Below are 18,682 nucleotides of genomic sequence, written 5' to 3' on the forward strand. Positions count from 1 at the left end.
TGATCAATATATGGGTAAATATTGATCAATAATCATAAAAAATCCTTAAAATTAGGCAGAGGTATTTATTTGAAAACCAGAGGATGTAGCATGAGGGTAGGGATGTCCCTAATGTGTTTGGTGAGTTTGGAGTCCCTAACCCAATCAACAGCAGAGCTATTGATCAATATATGGGTAAATATTGATCAATAATCATAAAAAATTCCTTAAAATTAGGCAGAGGGATTTATTTGAAAACCAGAGGTTGTAGCATAAGGGTAGGGATATCACTAATGTGTTTGGTGAGTTTGGAGTCCCTAACCCAATCAACAGCAGAGCTATTGATCAATATATGGGTAATTATTGATCAATAACTATAAAAAATTCCTTAAAATTAGGCAGAGGGCTTTATTTGAAAACCAGAGGATGTAGCCTAAGGGTAAGAATGCCACTGATGTGTGTGGTGATTTTGGAGTCCCTCACCCAACCAACAGCAGAGCTATTGATCAATATATGGGTAATTATTGATCAATAATCATAAAAAACATCCTTAAAATTAGGCAGAGGGATTTTTTTGAAAACCAGAGGATGTAGCGTAAGGGGAGGGGTGTCACTGATGTGTGGGGTGACTTTGGAGTCTTTAACCCAACCAAACTCAGAGCTATTGATCAATATATTGGTAAATATTGATCAGTAATCATAAAAAAATCCTTAAAATTTTGCAGAGGGATTTATTTGAAAACCAAAGAATGTAGCATAAGGCGAGGGGTGTCACTGTTGTCTGTGGTGATTTTGGAGTCCCTAACTCAACCAACAGCAGAGCTATTATTCAATATATTGGTAAATTATGGTCAATATGCATTTAAAAAATCCTTAAAATTAGGCAAAGGAATTTATTAGAAAACCAGCAGTTGTTGCATAATTGGGAGTACTTCATTGATGGTTGTAGTGATTTAGGAGGGTTTACCCCAACTCAAAAAGGGGAGCCACTGATTCTTTTTGAGGGTATAAATGATTAACAAGCATTTAAAATAAAGCCCCAAAATTTATCAAAATAATTTATTTAAAAAACGAGTGTTGTAGTGCGATCATGAAAATGTCATGAATGCCCAGTGATTTTGGACTCCTTATATTAAACAATATTGGAGCTATAGATGAATATACAGTTTATTAATGATTTTTAAGTACAAAAATTATCCAAAATTAAACAAACGCTTTTTTAATTCAAAAGCACTGTCCCAATATTGATTATGTTAATGTTTTTGATTTGTTCGTTGAATTCATAATCACAAATTGTGGCGTTATTGTTTTTTTCCCCCTCCTCATCTAGTAATTTGCAGACTGTCCCTTGCGCGCTCGCCCAGCCTCTGCTGCTCATAGAGATCAATTGCGTCTTTTCACCGAAAGAAACGGTTTAAATATTTTACAAATGTCTTTTTTTGACATTGTAGCTGGTAGTCTGTGTTACGAAGGAGACATAAAGGCGACTTTGGTGTTTCGACGACGTTTTATCTGAGAGGTATTGATCGCGAAAGTCCGAATCTGCCAATATCTTGCCAACTTTACCTAAGTGCGAAAGACTTACACCTCTTTGGCCAGGATTTGGAACTGAGAGGTTTGCAAATATCAGGACCGAACGGCAGGTATTTGGAGGTCAATGCAAAAACGGGGATACTTGTGGTGAAGGACAGAATAGACCGAGAGGAGCTGTGTTCTCGCCGTTTAAAGTGTTCTTTGGAAGTGGAAGCCATTGCAAACGCGCCGCTAAATCTTTATCGTTTTGAGGTTACAATTGTGGACATAAACGACAACGCCCCATATTTCCGACTACCTGAAATTGTTTTGAATGTGTCTGAGTTCGCTTTTACTGGCGAGCGGTTTTCATTACCAAACGCATTCGACGCAGATGTTGGCAGCAACTCAGTAAAAAGCTATACGTTGAGCCAAAATGAACATTTCTCTTTGGATGTGCAGAATGCGGGTGAGCAATCCATGTCTGCTGAATTAGTATTGCGAAAAGCTCTGGACCGCGAAAAACAGTCGGTGATCGAGCTTACGTTAACAGCTCTGGATGGAGGAAAACCTGCTAAATCGGGGACGTTACAAGTCACAATTGTTGTACAGGATGTTAATGACAATATTCCAATATTCGAAAACGCGCTGTATAAAGCCACTGTGTCTGAAAATGCTCCCCGTGGCACAAGCGTTCTGTCAGTGCATGCTCGCGATTTAGATGAGGGCATTAATGGAGAAATTGTGTATTCTTTTATTAATCACGGTGGTGACGACGTTGACAAATTTGCAATTAATTCATTGACAGGAGAAATTACAGTAAACGGTGAACTTGATCACGAAAAGGACAACGCTGTTGAAATTAGAGTGCAAGCAAAAGACAAAGGCTTGAACTCAAGAGCATCACATTGTAAAATACTAGTTGAAATAATCGATATTAATGATAACCCTCCCCAAATATTCGTGACATCATTAGTCGACGTGGTGAGGGAGGATGCACCGCTCGAGACAATGGTGGGTCTCTTAACGGTAAAAGACAATGACACAGACAAAAACGGCGTCGTGAATGTGAGAATAATTGAGCCTGTCCCGTTTAAAATTAAAAACACGTACAAAAATCACTACTCTTTGGTTGTAGACGGTGCTCTGGACAGAGAGCAGGTTTCAAAGTATAATATAACAATTACAGCGTCTGATGAAGGTGTTCCTTCACTTTCCAGTTCAACTGTAATAACTGTGCATGTTTCTGATATCAATGACAATGCGCCTCGATTTGGAGAACCTGTAATTTATGTTTTTGTCAGAGAAAACAGTCCTGCTGGTGAAGTTATTTATACCGTAAACGCTGATGATCCAGATGTGGGTGAAAATTCAAAAATATCCTTTTCAGTTATTAATAGCAATAATCGCAAAGATGACATAGTGAGGTCAAATATTAACATCAACTCACAGAGTGGCAATATAGTGGCTTTGCAGTCTTTTGACTATGAGGCGATAAAAAGGGTTCAGTTCAAAGTTCAGGCGACAGATTCTGGTGTTCCTCCACTCAGCAGCAACGTGACTGTAAATGTTTTCATCTTGGATGAGAATGACAACAGTCCTGCCATTTTGGCTCCCTATTCCGAACACGGCTCCGTTAACAGTGAGAGCATCCCGTATTCTGCTGAAGCGGGATATTTTGTGGCAAAAATCAGGGCAGTCGATGCGGACTCTGGATACAACGCACTGCTCTCCTATCACCTGTCTGAGCCTAAAGGCAACAACCTCTTCCGAATTGGAACCAGCACAGGGGAGATTCGGACCAAGAGACGAATGAGTGACAATGACCTGAAAAGTCACCCCTTGGTAGTGTTGGTCAGTGATAACGGAGAATCCTCCTTGTCAGCTACTGTGTCGATTGATGTGGTTGTGCTTGAAAGCACAGCTGACATCCACACTCAGTTCAGACATGTGCCCAAAAATGAGGAGAACTTCTCTTCTTTGCACTTGTATCTGCTTATTGCCATTGTGGCCGTGTCGCTCATCTTCCTGCTCAGCCTCATCACCTTGATAGCCTTCAAATGCCACAGACAAACGAACGGACCTTTCGACAGGTACAACGCCCCAATGATCACCACCCACCCTGATGGGAGCTGGTCTTACTCCAAGGCTACTCAGCAGTATGACGTATGCTTCAGCTCAGACACACTCAAGAGTGATGTAGTCGTTTTTCCTGGACCATTTCCACCTGTAGATGCAGAACTGATTAGTATTAATGGAGCAGACACCTTTACCAGGACTCAGACTTTACCTAATACTGAGAAGGTGAGTTCTATTGTCCTGGAATTTGTAATATCCTTCCTTAGCTTAGTTTTCTTTCTTGCATCTGTTTTGAGGAGCCGGAAGCGCTGTCCGTGGTGCTGACAGCAGGCTCACACTTACGTGCACTAGCTAGCGTGTGGGTTAAAATTTGCTGCCATGTTGGTACAGTTACAAAGATACGAGCTATTCTACATTAAATGTAGCTTCACTACACTTACTAAAGCTACTCACCTAAGAAATGCAGCTAGCAAATATATAGATAAATTGCAAAAGCTGCTGAACATTAGAAATACAGTGCGTAATTTGAGTGAAGCCTAAGAAAGATTTTTGTAACGTAACAATTGTTCATTGTACCTTTTGCAATCTTTGGATGATTGTGCTTCTTACTATGACTGCCATATTAATGTCTATTTTAAGAACAGCACTCTGTTATCGTAATGTTACAAACACATTTACACTTCGCTGTAATATTTGCTGTGTCATAGTGACTTGTCAAGCTTGGCTATCGTTGTGATAACTTTGTGGAATATCTGAACTATTTTGGGGTTGCACAGTAAAACACTGTAACATATCTAATTCATAGTGGGATAAAATAGTGAAAACTGGAATGGAAAAAAAGGTTCTCCTTTAGTGTCCTGTTAGCATGCATTTAAGTTAGGGTTGTGTGCTTTTCAGTATCCATGCACTTCACTTGTTCCATCTAAAATGGGCTTCAGCTAGATGATAGTTATTTAATTTGTGATGTAAAATGGAAGATAATACATAGAAAAGGTAAAACTATGGGAAAAGCTGTGAATGCTACCTCTCTCTTATTATGTGATCGCAAAAAAGCAGCTTTACTACTGAAAAAAGTGGACTTTATATAGTTGTCAATTACTTGAGTAATTCACAACTAAGTGATTATGACTTGATATTTTTTTATAATTTGTTTATCATTTTTAAATTCGAAGTAATCCAACTCTCTGAAATTTCAGCCTCTCAATACATATTCTCAAAATTTTGCCCATTTATGGAACATCCTACTAAACTACGGTAATGATCATTTTTTTATGTACTGTTAATTTGAAATCATGTTCATTTTTTTTAATATAGGGGATATATTAAAAATCTTTTTATTTACCATTCATCAGATTAATTGAACATTTTTTTGACAGAAGCAATTATTAAAATACTTGTTAGTAGTCCTAAATAGATTAGGATCAGGGAGCTGACTTGTCACTCACTTGTGACTCACTTGGATGTGTTCATGTTAAAACTGTACAGTGAGTAACAACCATACTTTAAATACTGCAATGTCTGAAAATAGACCATTTTATGCAATTCCATGGTTTTCACAGATGGTTAAATGAAAATCTGCAAAATATTTTAGCATATACATAAAAAGTAACCTTAATTATAAAAATAGCATTTATTACATATAACAAATGAGCTTGTGCAATTAGATCTAGGAGTTAGTCATTATCGTCAGTCGTATCCCAATTCCTCCTTCTGCTCAACATGCAGATATTATGCACCTAAACCTCGCTTCTTTCTCGCCCCTCCGTCTATATGCAGCACTTTCCCATCCCCCGCTCCTTCACCACCAATTTCTGAGGAAGAGAGCAGCTGAGAGAACTAACAGGGAATTAATGTCCATCGCCGCAAACATGTGTGCGATCAGCCCCTGAGTGTTTCAAACATGATCTAATATATATTCATTAGCATTCCTAATGTGTACACAGCACAGGCAGCACTGGTGGATTCAAGTAAAGCGCAGACGACATATTTCAGGAGATTTCTTAATCGCTGTGTTAATGTTGTCTCTTTCCGTCTCATCAGAAGGTTTTTTTTTTTTTTTCATTAGTAGTACAATAATGACAGCAGAGTTCAGTTCAGCACTGTGACGCGGCGAATCTGTGATGCTGTGAGTCACTCAGACGACATGACCTCATTTCAGGGAGTGGTCCAGCACAAACAATTCTGGTCCGATGTGACTATCGAAGCGCTCTTGCTTCAGTGTGAGGGAGATTTGACAGAGGCTTTGTGTGCTTACACGCAGCGAAGGCATCGTGCGTGTGTGTGTTGAACAAGTGGGTCATCTTGCAATTTAAAGATGGCTGCTTGCTCAATGAGCCTGCAGTGGGCTGTTGCGTTCTTTTTTTTTGTCTTCCTGATATATCCTCCCTATGTTGTGCTTCCCTAAAGAATGCCTGGAGCCCTGCCTGCATAAAAGTGCTTCATTGCCTGCTCTGCACGCCGCAGCTATCAGTAAATGTGAGCGGAGAAGGCTGGGGGGAGGGGGAGGTAATTTTCCGCTCCCTGCTGCTACTGCAGCTTCAGCAACGACCACGCTATCACTTCGCCTCAGCCTTCTATTCTGCGCCTGGGCAGGGCGGGGCAGGCTGGACAGCACCTAATGTCAGTCATTGTGGTCAGGCAGGGCAAGTCTGTGGCCAAGGTGAATGATGATTTTTTTTCCATACAAACATCATGAACATTATGTATTTTTATCATACTTGACCCTACTATATATATAAATAAGCAGCCAGTTGACATCAGGGTGTTATATGGAAATCATGATGTCCTCAATGCTGCAGAAAGCATTACATTATTTATTATTTCATACATTATCTTACGTGAGACTGACAGCAGGTCTCTCATTTGTATTTACCGCAGTAATTTTACCAAATCACAATAACTATGATGATGTGGATATTTGATTAGACAAGTGTTACGTTGTTCTCTAAAAAGAATACAGTAGAGCCCTTTTGTGATCTTTTTGTCATCTCATGTGTAGCACTTCCTGTTTTCCTTCCCTCACAAGGGCGTGCCCTTTGTGCAAGTGAGGCAGACACTGCTGTCTGTGGTTACCATGGAGACTGCTCTCAGCCTTAATGATATGATGTACTCCTTGTTTCCTAGGAACTGCCTGCATGCACCCACCTCCACTCAGGCGTCCTTTTGAGCATGTGCAGTAAATGCGAGAGCAAATGTTGTCGTTCCATCATAAGCAGATATGCCAAATCGCAATAATAAAAAATAAGTCAAGAATGTGAAAGCAGAAGGAAATGTGTTGGGTTTTAGAGAAAAACACAGCAGTAGCAGCTCAAGTCAATTATAAGAAAACAAGCTTTTGAGGACAAGATGAAAAAAAAAACACATTAACTAGACACCATGTAGCTTAGTGGGAAAATCTTCCAATTGGTCACAGCTAAAAGAGAATATATCCCCACAAGTGTTTGTCTCCAGCATTTCTCCCAGCCTATCCTCCTTACGTTGCTCTCTTTCCTCTTGGGAGTGGCATCGGATGTTGTTTTTGTCCTTATATTAGCTCGTCATGCTCACAACCTCAGCTATGAGGATGAAGAGCCAAGGCTTCCAAAGAGGGAAATGTCCAAAGCCTGCCTGCATTTCCTGATAGCTTTGTTCAGCGTCTGTTTGATTTATGCAGAGGCTGAATCGAAAAGGCACTGTTTAACCCCAGAAGGAGGGATTTGTGCTCCTTTTAGTTCTCCCTCTCCCTGCCCTTTACTTTTGAAAGAATGTCCACAAGGGATGAGCACAAACAACAATAACCAGATAAATGTTTCTTCTACACTGTGTCCACTTGTGTAAAGGGATTAACCTGGGACTGATATTTGAAAATGTTAAAGTTTGTATTCAGGACAAAGTGATGCAAGGTGTGCATCATATTACAAGTATATCATGAATTCATTACTTTAGAGATTGGTCTTTGGCATATGTTCCTCTATGCTGATTACAGGATGCACCAATGCTCAAAACAGTTTTGAGATCAGTGCTGATACTGTACGCCTCTACTGATACCTGTAGTTTGAAACGTGTCTTAATGCTACTACATTGATACCATTTTGTCATTCAAACATATACCATTATGGCAGGTAAAGGAAAACAGTTGTCAGCCATGTAGGCATTTTTTAAGGTTAACACGGAGAAGTAGATTTGATGTGATAAATATTCACATCTGTTGTCCTACACAATGTTAGTTTATAGGTTGTGGTAATCTCAAGGGCCATCTTGTATGGCTCTTTGCTTATCTTATTTTGTAGTCAACTATTCTTCGATTTCAATTTCCACCAGCCACTATAGAAGTGATTGGTTATATTCTCAGAAAATACCACCCTTCTCCACCTTGCAATAATTGACTATTATTTTGTGATTCTTTTTTTTTTTAATTTGGAAATGATCCCAAACTCGTGATACACCCTGAAAAGTATGTGTTGAAAATGTTGCAGGAAGTATGGTTACGGCAGAGCTTCAAAGCGGATGTTTTTAGTCGACCTCTTTTTAAAGTAGACTTTTCTGACTTGGCCGGCATGTTTCTCAGCCCTAGATAAATGCCATTATTGTCACAATATAAGATGTATTGGCTTCATAAAGTTCAGGGTTTTGGTATCATACTCAACATTAAGAATTGCATTTGTTTATGGCGGATAAGGAACAATATCAATACATTCCTATGATTGTTTTTGCTATTGTGTGTTGGTTTAGTGTTGGATTTGTTGTGTGAACTGTGAGTTCAGGCAAATTTGTTATTTCTTATTGTGTGTCGTTGCTTTTTCAACAAATATCCCTTATTTTATTGCCCTTCATTCTGCATGATCAGTTCTGGGTCACTGCCATCGAAATCTGAATGAAAATGACTGCCCTTGATGCACTGTATGAATTATTGCTCCCTGGCTCCAACTCTCCCGTCCAAGGCATGGCAGGGATTATACTTTAGAGAGCTTTGGCTTAATGAAAAAGCCCAGTGGCTCGGGAGCGAGATGGCGATCACGTGTCTGCCACATGCGGTACCAATTTATCCCAACAGAGGGACCACTTTTACTGTCTTGTACCTTAGCTTTGCTCTCCCCTTCCCCATGTCTGCCAATGTCACCTTTTAATCACACAAAATGGTGTGGACAACTAAATGGCGTGGACAGCATTATACAACTTGTGTTTGTGTGAGTTCTGGGACATGCTCCAACCCACTGTTGTGCTGAGCCAAATAAACAATACAAAATACGGATGGCTGAATGAATTTCATAACATTTTACAGTAAATCATCATTGTTTTGTTGAAATGTTGAACTTTTGAAACTACTACTGTTGCGAGTCACATCAGATAGTTCAGATGTGCAATTGTCTATTCTCGGTGAAAGTTACAGCAAATAGACATATATGTTAATTGGTAGCAATTGCATTCATATATTGTTGTTGACACAAAACCAAATGAGAATGAGAGTGAAAAAAATACTCTTCCCGTTTTGCGAACTTGTCAACCTTTTAGTGTGATACATTATTTTCTAAAGTCTTTGCTCACCATTAAATCTTTTTTTTTAATGAAGCTAACTAGAAAAACTCGGTAATATTCACACCTTTGGAAAAGCCTGATCATAAAAGTGGAGGAAAACTATCTAACTAACATCTGGTGCATAGTGAGGGGTACAGTAGCAAAGGAATTATGATTCTTAGGGACCCTCACTGACAGCAGCCCGAAGAATTAGTATATTCAATTCATGTAGATCCTGTATAAAATATGAACCTACCATGTAAGGACTTGAGTTTGCTACATATTTGCAAACTGACCTGTTTCCATGCAGATAATGTATTGGGGCACTAAAAATGAAAGAACTCTGTATGCCAGAAGAGATGATATGAATGGCTTTTATAATGGCCGCTTGCAGTATTAATGACGTTGAATCTTGGGGAAAGAAAATGTCCTTAATTCATGGGACTCTTTGCATCATTAATGAAATGGGGAATTTCAAATGTTCATACTATGACAGTGAAAAAATGTTTTTGGTTTTGTACCATGAAAATATAGGTCTCATTTTACAACTTAATGTTTTTGCTTTAGTCTTTAACTGTTTTTATGAGTTTGGTATTGGCTGATTGAGACGACTGATTGAATCTTGAATTTACAATTTGACTAAAAGTGATTTAAGATGAGAGTTCTTGCAGGTTACTTCGGATGAGATGTGTTTTTCAAGGAATAGCAATTAGCCCGTGTGGCTTCATGGTTGTTGATGCATAGCAAGCGTCTGTCATTCGAAGAAACATGTTGACAACTTGATATGCATCACCCAGGTGGAAAACAAACTGTCGCTCTGTGGCATTCAATTAAGGATGGTCGCAGATGTCATAATTTTGCATAAAGTGATGTTTGACAAACAGTGGGATGAAAATGAGAAATAAGGGTGGCAAATTTAGATCCAGTTTTGTGTGTGGGTAAACCATTATCTGTTTTTTGTCATTGCCAAACAAGCAGTTCTCCACGGTCGACTCGGGAAATCTGCTAAATCTCACTGATGGCTTGACTGAGTGTCCATGCAAAGCCATTGGAGTCAGTTGAACATTTTTTCATGACAAATATACTGTTATAAATACAACTATATTATGTATAGTTTTTGCCAAGACATGGAATCATGTAAACAACAAATACAGAATTGAAGGGGATTGTTTTCAAGTGTTAATGATGAGCACTATCACAAACCAGTTAATTAGGTGCAAGCTGCATAACATACTTGTTACTGGTTATTTGCATTCATTCTCCAAACACTTTCCAGCCCTTGTGCGGCATAACATTTGCCACATCCTCCTCCTACTCTTCTGCCTGCTCTTCTTCCTCCTTGCTGACTTGAATTCACACCATATAGACACTCGTTCTCTTGCAGCTTCCGAGTGAGTCACTGTCTTCTCGCTCACAAATTCCCGCCAATGATGAGTGTTATTGCTGTGGGCAGTCTGCGTGCATGTGAGAGAAAATGGCACTACATCAGGAAAGGAGAACAATATGTACAATGGATGCTTTGTCGTCCGAGTGCTAAGACAGGTGGATATTAACAGCATAACAATGTTAAAATCATGTGTTTAAAGAAAGATGGGCCGTGGTATATTAAGTATTCACTAAAAAAAAAGGTGTGTTGAATTACCTCCTTTTAATTTCATCAGGTGCCTGCACACAATTAAACCATCTGCATCGAGAAGCAATTTTAAGAAGAAATATATGCTGTTGCTACTGCTGTTTTTTTAACTTGGTTGCACCGTTTTTATCATTTTTAATAGTTGTACTAAAGCTCCGGCTTTATTTCAATTTTAAATGTCAGTTTTCTGTTAATTCGACAAAATGAAAATATATATGAAAATACGTTTCAGTAGTGAACACCACTACAATAGTTTAACTGGTAGTTGAATTTGCAATTTAATCATGGCACTTTATACCTACTTTTGCCCCCACCCCCCTCAACATCAGTTGAGATCTACATTTCTGTGTATTTAGGTAATGTGCTTGCAAATATACAGGATTAGATAATTGGTGAAAATGCCTGAACACATACATTTATTTGTGTATTTTTTCCCCTTATTCTTGCTGTTTTTCTTGCCTTTCCAGATTTCAATGTTATACAATACAGGTAGGAATGATGGGTGTGAATACCAGCAGAGTTCCAATGTCTTGACTAGCTAATAAATTGGTTTTCCTGGTGCTTGCATGGGAAAGGGCGGTGGCGCTGCCAAAAAAAAAAAAAAAGAGGAAAGAAGAGAGAAACGGTTTTGTCTGATTCTTTAATAGCAGTCAGCAGCAGATTAGAACGGCTTCTCTGTAATGACCTTGAGGAATAGATGTGTTTAAAACTACCTTTTTAGACAAATAGGTTGATTTTGTCATTATTAGATCATTTTATAAGAGCTGAAATGAAAGCTGCGTCGTTTGAGTCAGCCCCCTCCCTTCCTTTGCCCACACACCAACACCACCGAACAGGGAGGAGAGGGAGGAGGAGAGAAATCAGTCTTGCTCGGAGGGCAAACATTTTCATCCACAACAACGCAAACATGGACACACAGGCAGAAAAGAAAGCAAAATGGGCACCAGCAAGGTAGCAGGCGGTGTTTTGCACGTAGTCATGAGGACTTTTTCTTTGCTCTCAGCGTGGCAGAAGACACGCATCTGATTTTAAAAAGACAGATTTTTTTTCTCCATATACTGCCTCCCTGCGATGGCAACAACAGCGCGTTACGGAATATGTATAATAATTTTAATATACGGTGGCTTTACAAGTGGGCAGATTCACTACTCCATTCCGGAGGAGCTGGAGAACGGCGCACAGGTGGGTGATATTGTCCATGATTTGAGTCTGGACCTGAGGAAACTTATCACCCGTCGAATCCGTGTGATGCCTGAAAGTGGACGGAGGTATTTCACCGTTAATCACAAAAGTGGGAAGTTGGTAGTGAGTGACCGCATAGACAGAGAGAGCCTGTGTAAGGTGGGTGACACCTGTGTCCTCAGCCTTGAGGTAATTTTGGACCACCCCATGGAAGTGCACAATGTTGAGGTGGACATTCTGGACGTTAACGATAACGCACCAAGGTTTCCGCATTCTGAGTATCTCCTCGACGTTTCCGAATCTGCTTTGACTGGATCAAAGTTTCACATCGAGGCCGCTCAAGATCCAGATGATGGCTCCAACTCTGTGAAGCAGTACCGCCTTAGCCCCAACCAGCATCTAACTCTGGCCCCCGTTAAGCCCTTCTCTAATAACAAGCACATTGAGCTTATTCTCAAAAAACCCTTTGACCGTGAACAGATGGCATCCGTTCAGCTCATCCTGACGGGAGTGGATGGAGGCACCCCGCAGAGAAGTGGCACAGCCAAAATCAATGTACGCATCCTTGATGTAAACGACAACGTGCCTGCTTTTGACAGCTCCGTATATAAAGTCAAAGTGTATGAAAATTCCCCACAGGGTACCCTTGTGATTCAATTAAATGCTACAGACCTTGACGAGGGTTCCAATGGGGACGTTTTCTACTCATTCAGCAGTTATACTCCAGAACGGGTCAGACAGATGTTTTCCTTGGATATAAACACGGGGAAGATAACAGTGAAGAACAATCTAGATCATGAGGAGACAACCTCATATGAAATCTACGTTCAGGCAATGGACAAGGGGCCTGGCCCGGTGGCAGTGCACTGTAAAGTAGTGGTCGACGTTTTAGACGTTAATGACAACATCCCCGAAATTGTCCTGTCATCTCTCTCCGCTCCAGTACGTGAGGACGCCCGCGCTGACACTGTTGTTGCTCTGATCAGCATCAACGACCGGGATTCGGGACCTAACAAGCAAGTCATGTTAGAGCTCATACCTCCAACACCCTTCAAAATCAAATCCTTCCGCACTCACTATACCGTGGTTACCTCTGCATTCCTGGACCGTGAAACCATCTCAACATACAACGTCACAATACGCGCCATAGACAGAGGAACTCCTCCTCTGTCATCTCAAATGTCATTTGAAGTCGACATCGCTGACGTAAACGACAACCCCCCTCGGTTCGAACAGACGTCATATACCGTTTACATCACCGAGAACAATGCGCAAGGTTCGCCACTGTGTACCGTTAAGGCCACGGATGTCGATACGGCAGAAAACGCACGCATCACCTATACAGTCCTCAATGATAACAATCACGGCATCCCTGTGGCTAGCTACGTCAGCATCAAAGCCAATACAGGTGAGGCCTATGCCCTGCGAACTTTTGACTTTGAAAAATTAAGAGAGTTTCACTTTCAGGTGAAAGCGCAGGATAATGGTATGCCCCCGCTGAGTCGTGTGGCCACAGTGTACGTTTACATTATGGATCAGAACGACCACCAGCCAAGGATAGTCTATCCACCTGCCAACGGGAGCCGCACCACAGAGACCGTCCTGAAGAACGCTGAGGCTGGAGTGTTGGTCACAAAGGTGGTGGCGTGGGATGGAGATGCAGGGCAGAACGCTTGGCTCCTGTACACCTTTCAGCCATCCAACCTGGAATCTGACCTCTTCAAGGTGCACGAGTACACTGGAGAGATCCGCACCACCAGGCGTGTCATGGAGGATAACTCCACCTCTTTTGCTCTGACTGTTCTTGTGCGTGATAACGGCCTGCCGCCACTCTCATCCACCACGACTGTCCACGTGCAGGTGATGGAGCTCATGCCCAAGTTGACCCCTGATCCAAAGCGCATCGTCAGGCCTGAAAGCTCCTTGATGTTTTCCAATGTCACCATCTACCTCATCATCGCCCTATGTGCCACCACCTTTGTGTTCTTGGTCACTGTCTGTGTACTGGCCATTGTGCGCTGCCATGCCTACTGCACCCAGCCCGGTTCCTGTTGCCCTTGCTGTGTATCGAAGAAGAATCTGCCTGAGGGTAACAGCGCAGCAGCTTCCAGTGGGGGCGGACGACCCGCATCCGGGGGAGGCCAGACAGGGGCCAATGTGGCCCTGCGGCGAGATCTTAAAGTAGAACCTCATTACATTGAAGTGCGGGGTAATGGGTCGGTGACCAAAACTTACTGTTATAAAACATGCCTGACAGCAACTTCGGGAAGTGACACGTTTATGTTCTACAACACGGGACGACCCCACAGTGGCACCTGGGGCTCGAGCTATGTCACCAGCCACAGCGGACACAGCCAGATAATTGTTCGGCGTCTCAGTATGCCAGATGGCACTGCGATTCAGGTGTGTGCTTGTTCCGATGTGTGTGTTGTCATAAACCAAACCAAAGTATGAAACATAATTGTAGGGCCGCAACAGGTCATGAGTCAGGGAGTAATTTGAGTTACTTGGTTAAAAAATGTGTTTGAGACATTTATTTTTGCCCTAGGTACACACTTAATAGCGTACATGTCACAGAAAATGTGTCAAGCAAATCGCAGTAACAATTTTTAATGCTTTAAACAGCATGCCAAATGTGTCGAGTAGGCCAACTTCAAAATAAACATTTGTTCACCAAATAATATATGGGCATAAATAAATTGGTGGGCTTTTATTTTGAAATTGCTATTGGCCGTGTGTTGTGGTAGAATGACAACTAGTCTTTCTAGTACAACTGTTGTTACTGACTCCTAACACAACATTGTTCTGAAATCACGTTCAATCGCTAACTAAGGACATATATGTGGCACCTGTTTAGCCGCTAGCTTGCACCACCAAAGTCCCCCCATAGTCTGGTATGATAGACATAAAAGATTCTTCACACTTTGATGCACACAGCCTTACAAGCCATATTGACACAAATGTGTCATTTCAGTTGGTAAATGTGATTCATAGACCAACATTTTGGGGGACAGATTTGTCTAAAACTAATGTAGTGCTAATCAGTTAAAATTTAAGTAAAAAAGAAATGTTGATCATCAAAATGTATAAACATTGGTCGTTCAAATTAAGTGAAAATGCGTTATTTTCTCCCCTGTGTTTATAATTGTTTTTCACCAAGCAAAAAACACAACGAAACATTTTGTGATACAAAACAGTTTACTTTTCGCATTTTTTCGTGATCTTTAAATTGTTAAATACTGACAGTTTCACGGTTGCTTTATTTATTTATTTTGTTTGAGTAAACTTAAACGTGGTGAAATAGTAAATGTTCAACAGGGCTGTAACAAGACTTAACATACGAGCAAGAGTTTGCATTTTTTGTTCCAAGCTTGCTAATTTCTTTGACATTGACAGAAATTCTTATGCTCTTTCAGTTTGCGATATGTTAAAGTGACTGTATACAGAAATGTTCCGTTTGGTATACTACTTGCCTCTCTATCTGGAATCACTATTTATAACATTCTTGCCATATTAAAATACAAGCAGCAGTTTGAGCTTTTAACCTCAAAAGGAGCAAAATTAATTTGCTCTGGGCTGTTTGCCACTGTGCTCCGTTGCTCCAGAGGGAATTCAGTGGTCATTCGTCTGCATCGTGCGGAAAAGTGCAGCTCGGACCAACGTGTTTTGAATCAGTTTCACCCACATACTGGTTTTTGAGTTTCTCGTGTTGTCTGTGCACAACACAAATGACAACCAAAAGAATAACTAAAGGTTATCAGTCACTTCTCATTAAATGCCAGTCAATTTCCTCGAGATCAGTTATTAACTGATAGCGATAGGTGCTGAAAACAGATTGGCTGGCTCCAGGCAGCCAGGGCGGGGGACGAAATGTGATTGGGCGCACTGTTGATGGCGGAGGTGTGAGCCTTGTATCTATGCAAGAAGTGTTCATTCACCAGAGAGGGGAGATTAGAGGAAAAAGGCAGAATAAGCTTTGAATGCCCAAGGAAGAATCAGTATTCCACTCAAGAGTTTGTAATGAACAGTTGATGCACTTTCTGCCTTTTTCATTCCTCCATACAATTTAGTGGTGACATTCAAGGATTGCACATATGATTTAGATTGCAGACATGTTTTGGTTCCAGATGCTTCTATCTAGCGCGTGTGAGAATGTGTGAGTTAGCACACCAGGCACCACTCGGCTATGTCTGTGCCACAACAGGACAAAGCTGTTTGTAGACAGTGTAGCTTCAAATTTCATGTTTGTCTTTTTGTTGGTACTTAATGATGCTGTTTTGTTCTTTTTCATGTTTTTTTTTAATCATAAATGCACTTAATGGCTTCTCATTAACATGAAAATGTAACACCACAGACTCAAATGTCAATGCTGCCTTGATAGAAAGTGCATATCTCTGTTGGAAAGGGAATTATGTTGTCTGTGCTACTTAACAAGTAAAAATGATTATTATTATTATTTTTTTTTTTTTAATTGTGGGCCCAAAATCCTTGATAATTCATGTCTGTCCTCAATCTAGTAACCAGCTTAGTTGAATAAAATATTAAAATTAGGGTATATGTTGGTGAAGCTGCCCTTTTTATTCACAATCGTGCCTGTAGTTCTCTTTTTGTGTATGATTTATGTGTTAATATTGATTATGAATAATAGGAGTAAAGCAGTTGCTTTTGTGTTTTTATTTGACAGAAATGAATTGAGGGGTTCTGTGGAAGGTTAGATGTAGCCCGATTGCTGCAGTTACCATGGTTAGATATGTCTGACTGACTTTGGCCTGCTGTGGTTGCTTGAGAAATCTCTGTTCTTAATGAAAGAAATTACCTGCATAGAAGAATTTGCAAGAACCGTGTTAAATACTGAGTTGTAATGAAAAACACTGGATACGATGAAAAAAGGGCAGCTGCCACATTCAATTCACTTGACAGCACTGCATGTATGCAGAGTATTAGTAAATACAATATGTTGTTCTGATGTAAAAGAAAAAATCTATAAATGTTTGTGTGAATCTGATGTTATTATTATATATTTTTTTTTTCAAGGACATTCATAGATGGAGACCATATTGAGTACACCTTCTGAAGCTCATCACTCATTTCTTTTCGACAACAGGGTCCCAGTTGCAGTTTTGACTTCCTGTTATGACTTATTAATGTGGCGGTATTAGGTTTCTTCTTGTACTTAAAACTCAATTCCTCTCACTCTCTTTTCAGCCTAAGGCGCCAAATTCTGACTGGAGATATTCAGCCTCCCTGAGAGCAGGTGGTGTAATGCAAAGGTAAGCACTTGTTTGGCATCCTTTTTTTTTGCAGATTCTTTATTTCTTCCTCATGATATTTTTTTTCCATGAATCATCATGTTTTTGTTTTTTTTGTTTTTTTTTGTTTTTGTTTTTTAATCATGGTATTATGTCTATATTCCATGCTCATGAATCATCATGTTTTTGTAGAAAGCTCATTTTTTTAGATCACTTTTGGTAGCTTTTATAGCCACCAGGCATGCATGAAACTTATAAAATTGCCAAATCTTTCCCTATCAGCATATTTACATCATAAAATCATCATAAAAATATTTCATGTCAAACAAAAATATAACACTTTTTAAAATCTACCACTAACATGCATTCATCTTTTTTTGACTTTCAATTTTTCTGGGAACATTATAAACAATCTTCCTCGGCCGTACTCGTAGTCAGTGAGCAAGGTTGATTTTTTTTTTTTTAACAAATATTTGATGAAATAACTTTGTTATTTTTTGGGATGTTGTCAAATAGATGACTGGCCATAGGTTATAAATGAACACCAATAAAGTAGTTATTGAAACATAGCTTTTGATTTTTATGAGTGTACTGTAGCGGATCAGACCAGGAAGCCCACTTACAATAAGTCTCATTAATATTAAGTTGATCTCCTCATAATTACAGCTGGGATTTGCTTGTGTAAATCGGATGAATATATTCTACCCATGTTGAATTTTAGCTACTTCCTCTAGTGTTCCATTACCAAAGCTTCCCTAAATAGTCATGCAGTCACACCGAGATTTTGGATTTCCCAATCGCTGCATGATGGCAATGACCTATTTCCTTTAATCCCATGTGCTATGTCCCCTCCATATTTATAATATTAAATAGGCATTTTACTGCATGCATTTATATCAAAAATAATTCACTTAGTTTGTTTTGTTTGTTATAATAAAATTCTTCACTTTAATAAAAAATAGGGTTTTTGGTTATTATTATATTAATCCTTGATGAGTCTAAGGTATAGGTGACATTTAAAAGATGGATTAATGTGATGCTTGTTTACTGTAAATGGCAATTTTGCAACATTTAAAAGTCACTGTTTGGGTATTGTAGGGAAACAAGATCATTGGTCACAATCACACATTTTAAACATGTCCTAATCAATATGATTAAATAAGATGATTAAAATCAGCTTTAGCGTGTTTTTGCATGTCTGTCGTGTTTAGTTCTTGTCAAGAATAGGGTGCTAAAATCACAAATTGCAGGTGTGAAATTTCATCAGCCACGTGTAAACCATAATGCAATATGATTTGAAAATTTTAGAGAGAAACAATTTTTGTTTATGAACGATGTAACCATACCTGGTTCTAACAATTTACTCACTCACTGCTAGCCCTGTTGAGTTGAATTTTGACTTTGCAGTGAATGAACCAGCCCACTAAAAATGGAACTTTGTCATCCATAGCAGTTAGCCGCAGTGAATGAGTTAAATACTGTATGTTCCTTGTATAGACAATTCAAAGTGAGCATTATAACATCTTAGAAAGCATTTTTTTGGTGGCACTCAGTC

The 18,682-nt window shown here is 39.8% G+C and overlaps 2 protein-coding genes across 28 annotated transcripts in view; both read left to right on the top strand.

Annotated features, from left to right (window-relative positions):
* Positions 1-18,682, top strand: part of LOC148413760 (protocadherin alpha-3-like) — a 158,205-nt gene that overhangs the window by 132,004 nt on the left and 7,519 nt on the right. For 26 of the 27 annotated variants that reach the window (XM_088430739.1, XM_088430749.1, XM_088430748.1 and 23 more), the window contains exon 2: positions 17,084-17,148. In XM_088430739.1, the coding sequence (XP_088286865.1) occupies positions 17,084-17,148 (65 nt within the window). Of the gene's footprint in view, positions 1-13,366; positions 14,282-17,083; positions 17,149-18,682 lie in introns of those variants that run through there. The other variant, XM_088430754.1, reaches the window with a different exon arrangement.
* Positions 1,955-13,468, top strand: LOC148413762 (protocadherin alpha-C2-like). Its single transcript, XM_088432025.1, has 6 exons — positions 1,955-1,960; positions 3,001-3,795; positions 6,140-6,229; positions 6,569-6,675; positions 11,830-13,286; positions 13,346-13,468. The coding sequence occupies exons 1-6, from the start codon at positions 1,955-1,957 to the stop codon at positions 13,360-13,362; spliced, it is 2,472 nt and encodes an 823-aa protein (XP_088288151.1). The 3' UTR covers positions 13,363-13,468.

Source organism: Hippichthys cyanospilos, chromosome 13 (genome assembly GCF_059441005.1).
Source record: "Hippichthys cyanospilos isolate Australia breed blue-spotted pipefish chromosome 13, RoL_Hcya_1.0, whole genome shotgun sequence".
NCBI classification, from domain to species: Eukaryota; Metazoa; Chordata; class Actinopteri; order Syngnathiformes; family Syngnathidae; genus Hippichthys; species Hippichthys cyanospilos.

What these genes read in the sequence shown, in the direction of transcription:
- LOC148413762 (XM_088432025.1), top strand. An exon ending in CTTTACCTAATACTGAGAAG is followed by an intron (nt 3,796 to 6,139) that starts GTGAGTTCTATT and finishes ACTTCGCCTCAG; the next exon opens with CCTTCTATTCTGCGCCTGGG. An exon ending in AGGGCAAGTCTGTGGCCAAG is followed by an intron (nt 6,230 to 6,568) that starts GTGAATGATGAT and finishes TCTCATGTGTAG; the next exon opens with CACTTCCTGTTTTCCTTCCC.